General features: G+C 38.4%; 1 protein-coding gene across 7 annotated transcripts in view; it reads left to right on the forward strand.

Moving 5' to 3' along the window:
* The window catches only part of chl1b (cell adhesion molecule L1-like b), a 164515-nt gene that overhangs the window by 130956 nt on the left and 26653 nt on the right, over positions 1–6906 (forward strand). For all 7 annotated transcript variants that reach the window (XM_016675760.1, XM_016675757.1, XM_016675755.1 and 4 more), the window contains one exon: positions 4352–4531. In XM_016675760.1, coding sequence (XP_016531246.1) covers positions 4352–4531 — 180 coding nt within the window. The remainder of the gene's footprint in view (positions 1–4351; positions 4532–6906) is intronic.

The following is a 6906-nucleotide window of genomic DNA, read 5'->3' on the forward strand; positions in this document are numbered from 1 at the left end:
GTTAGATGGGACTAAGTTTAGTCCGGTATGAGGTTCTCACTGGCTATGTTTCCATTGACTACCTTGACATTTCGAATTTAAACTTGTTTAATGAAAACATGCCAGTTTCAAAACAACTTGTTTTTGATCAAAAGTTTTGGTGCTAAGATGAGGTGGCTTATTCAACCGTTTCGAAATCGTATGGTTCCCAAAGCTGCAAAGGAAACACTTTTTTAAAGCACAAGATCAGCAATCGCATGTTACTACTGGCATAAACCACAAAAAAGAAGGCGACGATAGGAAATACGTGAACAAACTTGTTCAAGTGTGATTTTAATTGTGTTTCTTATTTAATGGAAACACCTCAATTTCGAAATTGTGGTTTTTTTACAGTAGGGGAGTATTGACAAGGTCTTGAGCACATTTGTAATGTGTGATAGCCTTCATTAAAACTACTGTTTTAAGTAAGCATAGTGTTTGCACAAAAATTTAAAAACAAAAATGTATATCATGATGTAATGCATGACGCTCATGTTCAATTCAATTTCTTTATATTGCACCAATTCACAACGAATGTCGTCTAGAAGCAATTTACAAAAACATTACTTCAATTCAGTCACACATACATTCCACATGACCCTAGTTATCAAACACTGCAATAGTTAGATTAATTATTCAAAGCTGTTCAAAAAGTTTCTATCTGAGGAAACCCAGCAGCAAATCACTGACTTGCAGCTTTCACTCCTCCCAGACAAACATTCAGACTATATGTTAACTTTTCAGCAGTCCCTCATACAGAGCGTGCATGTGGCGACAGTAGAGAGGAAAAACCCCCGTTCAACAGGAAGAAACCAACATCAGAACCAAAAGCATTTTCACTACGAAGACTGATACCGAAGAAGAAAGATTAGATGCACAGGGGTACTTTCTATGTTAATAAAAAGTAAAAAGTTAACAGCAGAAGAGGCAGAACAGTTAGTTGTTGGCAGCATTACCTCAGCCAGGAAGGCACCACAACTCAACAGAATGCTAGACCAAGTGTAGCTTCAGTGGGGAAAAAATAACAGAGAAAACTTAAACCTAACAGCAAATAATGTAAAATGGAGAGTAGTAGAAGAAGAAAGTGATGAAAAATGGTCAGTGTGTCCTCCAGAAGCCTAAGCCTATGGCAGCATCATTACATACATGGGTCAGGATAACTTAAGTCAGTCTAACTAAAAGCTTCATGGAAAAATCTGACTTTTAGACCTACTTTTAACATTTGACATCAATTTGACATAACATCATTTTTGCTTTATTTTCAGGATCACAAATTGACTTTTTTTCCACATTTATCCAACTTTGCTAGATACAAACAGTGTTTTCAAAGAAAGAGTTATCCATATGCTGTTGTCATCACTAATAACACATAATAATACATGAAAAAAACAATCTACCATAACACTTAGGGAATTCGAAATCTTTGGTTTGTTCGAGCTAACTGAGAGACCATTTTAAATGGTTCAGAATCTGGTTCTTTTTTAGAAAATACAAAATAAATGAATAGAAGTTTTGAAACTAGAACCTTTAAAATGATGGTATACCATGAGATCAAAACTCGATCCAGCCTAAATTAGACTATAGATGTATAGTTTTTGACATAGGCTTTAAGAGGGATGTCTGAAAAGACAGAAGGTGTGTTTCTGGCCTGTTGTTGATGATTGTGCATGCAGCCCGTGATCTTTAATAGAAAAACATATTCATACTGGTATCAGGATATGTTGGGCAGGGTAGGTGTTTTGTATCACAGTCATGAGCAGTTCTGGCTCATTCCATTAGAATCTGCTATTCTAATGGAATATTCAAATACATCCCTATTTGAATACCCTTAGCTTACATTTCCTGAGGACATTATCCAGACACATCACATGTCCAAATGCTTTGCTGATCTTAAGCAGACATCATAACAAAGGTAATGACCAACTTCTAATAACGACGTAGTGCAGCATTTCCCTGGCTAATTGGATCTGATTTGGTCACTGCACAGGAGGGCCGGGTATCAGGCAGCATTTCAGGAAGGGACGTTTCTGGTGGCGCGCCACAGCAGTTAGGCTGATAGGTTCTCTGAAGTGTGACTCTTTGTTGAAGTCCCCTTGATGGAAGTCATGTGCGAAATGTTGAGGATAATGCAGCCAGCTGTTAGGAGTATCATCAATGACTCAAGCTCTAGCACATCTGTTCAGCAGTAATGTCAGATCCTACAGGTTTCTGATGAATGTCTGCTGTGACACTTTTCAGAGTCTGCAACAGGATTTGAATCACTGACAAATTTCCTTGAAGTAGTTTATTTTTTAAAGTTGCCATCAGATTGTTATTTCATTATATAGTATAATATAAGTAAACACACACCTCAATCTTCTGCATATATTCCATTATTTCTTTGATTCAGTACAATCACTGCTAACAGTTTACTTTTGTTGGGAAGAATCACGGTTTCTGTACTTAGACAAACATTAGACAGAGGCGTTTTACTGTGTGCGAATCTTTTATTTTTTGTCCCAAAGCAATGAATTCCAACATTACAGCTGTCTTTATTATATATGCTTTAAATGTTTTCCCAATGACATTTACTAGCCAAACTAAAATCTTCAATTTAGCGGAGAGCTAACATATTACAAAACACAGTCATCATTTTAACTTAGTCACAATATACAAGAACAGCATGGAACGCCTAAACACAAAACAGCAAGTCTAAATTCAATAAATATTCTTGTGGATGGATCCATAACCATTAATATAGAACGTGACAAAAACAACTCAGGATACACTAACTGACTGCAAAACTAGCAGGGCAACTAGCATGTTAGCACCAAATTGCTATCACTCTCATCATTTCCCTCTCAAAACAGAGTCTACATAAACCAGTAAATTTTATATCAAATAGTATTTGTTAAAAACTATGTGATAATCTTAACTGTGGTGCTTAATAAACTTTACCAACATGTAATTAAACAATGTGTTATTACAAAATTAGGGCTGGCTTGTTCTGGCTAAGAGACTTCAGGGATTCTCTGCCACCTTGTGGTTTGCCTCGGTACAACATGGCCACTCCACATTCTTTACCCATCTGTTTCTTGCGCTTCCACTGTACAAGCTGTATATGTACTTAGAAAATATATATGTCTGTATATGTCTTAGAAAATACATTTATCTTTTATCTAACAAGGTCCTTTTACTGGCAAAGTTCTACTGATGCCAGAAAATTTTAAGGAGTTCCTTAATCAGAATTCCACTGAAAACATAATTTTTGCTTAATTCTTTGTTTCAATGTATCATTTGGGTTTAAAATGCAACCCTGCTGAATGTCTCATTCCTTTTTCATTTGCAGCTTTTGTGTTTGTGCTGATGGGGTTGAGGCACAATACGAACACTTCAAGCCAGTCTAGTGTAGCTTGCACTGCTCTGAACTGAAATATTGTTCTAAGTAGGAGTCGAAAACAACGTTGGCTTTGGTTCATTCTGTGTAGCAAAATCCTGGCTTGTTTCACACTTCATAAAGCCAACCGTGTTTGGCTCGGGCTGAAGAATATTTAGAGACTTGCTGTTGTTTGTTGCAAGTGTGCGAGCCAGAGTCTGCAGCCTTTCGCCAGTTCACTGTACAAGATAGAGAACACAAGCTGGCAGGCCACAGGGTTTCTGGGAAAGTTACAACATAAAGCATTAGCAAGATGGAAGCATCCGGCTGATGGCTTTTTTTTTCTCCCTGCTCTAGTCTGGATTGCATAATTTGCCAAAAAGACAATTTTATCCCTTGAAAGAAAACCCAACAAGAATCAAGATTTTTACTGAAGAGGAGAGGAGTCCCCAGGAGGAAGGAATTCATACTGAAGCATTCCTGTCAGCATTTCTGTTGCTCTTAATGTGAGGAAAAACATTGCGTCCCTGCCACAGCAAAGGTCACCTTAACACCTGCTGGGTTTGTTTTTGTTACTAAGAACATAAATGCCATCTTCATACCTAGCTGGCTGCCTTACAGTCTGAAAAATGAGACGCAATCAGAAAATAGACATCAAAAACACAAAGACGCTTGAGTTTTAAATGGACATTAGATAACATACGGAGTTCATATTTTAAAAAGAAAGAAGAGGTGAATTATCTACCTGTTTCTTTGTGAGTTTTTATCAACTGAAGAACATTAAGTTAAATCCAAATTATTTATATTCCGCTAAAGTCTTGGTTTAAAGTTTTTCTTTAAACCCATTTTCTACTTACTGTTTTCCTTCAGGTGGTAAAGGAAGCAAAAAATCTTCCAAGTTTTTGTCAGTCAGCAACTAGATGGTTATAACTGGATAACCTACCAGAATTAAAGCTGTATTTTCTTTCATTTCTTTAGTTAATGACACAGAGGAAGTTGGGCCTCTGCAGGCTGTGAACATCAGCAACCCTAACACCACCAAGTGGATCCTGCATGAATTAGAGCCTCTGACCAAATACAAGTTGTATCTTCGCTCCTGCACTGCGGTTGGCTGTGGGCCCGTTGTCAGCGAGGAGAGCACCACCGCCCTGGAAACAAGTGAGTGACAGACGATAGCTGCATTGCCATTACAAATGTGGGCAAAACTTTGTTGATATTCCACAAATGTTGGAAAAACACAATATTGCATTTGTAGTGTTTCTATTCAATAGGAAACACAATTAAAATCACACATGAATAAGTTTGTGATAAGTCATTAAGAACATGCCACACCACCATCTGCATGGCCACCATTTCCTGTTGACCATGTGACTCTTGATGCAGAAAAAGTTTCCATTACAGTTTTGCGAAATACACCACCTCATTCTAGAGTAGCGGTTCTCAACGTGGGCAGTACCGCCCCCTGGGGGGCGTTCAGAGGACGGCAGGGGGCACTGGCGGAAATTTTTACAAAAGGGGGGCGCTGGGATTCCTTTGGGGGGCGTTTGGTCGAAGGTAAACTTTACACCTTATAACAACAATACCAGTTTAGACTTTGAGCAACTTGGTAAAATTGTATTGTGTAACATTAAATCATGCTTGGCTGCAACCGTATCGATGGCAGCTCTCCTTCTATTCAGTGTTTGTAGCTTCTTGGCGCAGCTCCGCTCCTGCTACTGGTAGCTTCACCGCATCAGTTCAGGGTTACGCCGGCTGATGACGGTGCTGTGATTCACTTTGTCTGGTATTTTTATACATATGTTTTGGCAGTTCTGTGATCATGTCTAAGCAGCAACTTATATTAAAAAGTGTTTTATTTCCGTTTGAAAGCTGCACGCTTCCATGGAAGGACAACAGAAAATCACTCTTATAAACATGTAATTACTAAAATCACAATACCCTCTGAAAAATGAACCCATTTAAATAAAGAAATCCCTCCATGGGTGATACCTCGATAGAGGGCGTTCATTTTATAGCGTTAACACCGGTGCTGTAAGGTGTCCGGTATGAAACGGGTGTGATAGAACAACGGTACCACAGCACTTTTAAATATCAATGATCAGAATACGGAAATTGTTTCTGTTGTCAGTCTGCCTTTTCCCCATTAATAAGTTTCCCGAACGCTGCGCACCATAGGGGGTTAAAAAAATCAACAAAACAAAACAAAAACAACGCGCACATTGCCACATTGTGCAAAACTCTGAAACAGGAGAAGCAGGACATAAAACGGAGTGACGAACTAGATGCGAATTATGGCATAAAAACAGAGAATCCGACGCTGAACAGTGAAAAATCAACACATGATGTGAAACACATGACGATTAGGCGGCACAGCAGGTGATGAGTGGTGAGCGTCAATAAATGATAAAATAAATCTAGCAACAGGATAGAAACTAAAGTGAACATAGCAATAAACCAAGAGAGGACAATACTGATCAAAGGAAACTAAATGGAAATGAATGAAGAACAAAATGCAAGAATAAACTAAGAAACTAAACTAAATACAGAGGAATAAACTGGTACGGCAAGACCTTTTGATCAAAGCTTAATACAGAGGACTGTATGGCAAGAATAAACAGACACTATTTCCAGATAAAAGGTAAAATAATATTGTTGAAGTGCCATGGGTTTGTTGAGACCATATGTAGTACGGAGAATAAATATATCTTACAGACCATAATAGTAAAGAACTTATCACTTATTTATGTTTTTAATTAGATTTGATATATTTATTTCTTCAATATTATTTTTCATGTCAGTGTTAATGGCATGAGGCTGATGACTCCATGACACTTTCAATTTGACTCATTAGGATTTGATGAAGAACCAGATTTGTTCTTTGTACCATATTTTTCGCAGTATAAGGCACACCGGATTATAAGGCGCACCTTCAATGAATGGCCTATTTTAAAACTTTTTTCATATATAAGGTGCACCGCATTATAAGGCGCATAGAATAGACGCTACAGTAGAGGCTGGAGTTACGCTATGCATCCACTAGATGGAGCTGCACTAACGGGAATGTCAACAAAACAGTCCGACTCCGGTTGGTGAGGAGAGCTTTCCGCAACTGGGCCAAGACGTGGCCGGACGATGGTCACCTTCTCCCTTAGCGCACAGCATGTTGGTGGAGAACGTGGTGCTAAATGACCTGCAGACGACCTGATTCTAGACGGTCGGTAGGTAGATAGGTCAGTCAAATTTTATTAATAGATTACAAACCAGCTTTCTGACAACTATCCCAGCATGCACCATACACTTCTTCTTCTACAAGCGAAAATGAAGTCGGCAGCTGCTTACCGTAGTTGCTAGACCTGTTGTGGCTCAATATTGGTCCATATATAAGGCGCACCGGATTATAAGGCGCAGTGTCGGCTTTTGAGGAAATTGAAGGTTTTTGGCGCCTTAAAATTGCAGAAAATGCTGTAATTTCTGTCCAGTAAAACTATTAATCTATAAATCAATAGACAGGTCTATATAAAGATATAATCCAT

Source organism: Poecilia formosa, unplaced genomic scaffold (assembly GCF_000485575.1).
Source record: "Poecilia formosa unplaced genomic scaffold, Poecilia_formosa-5.1.2 Scaffold121, whole genome shotgun sequence".
NCBI classification, from domain to species: Eukaryota; Metazoa; Chordata; class Actinopteri; order Cyprinodontiformes; family Poeciliidae; genus Poecilia; species Poecilia formosa.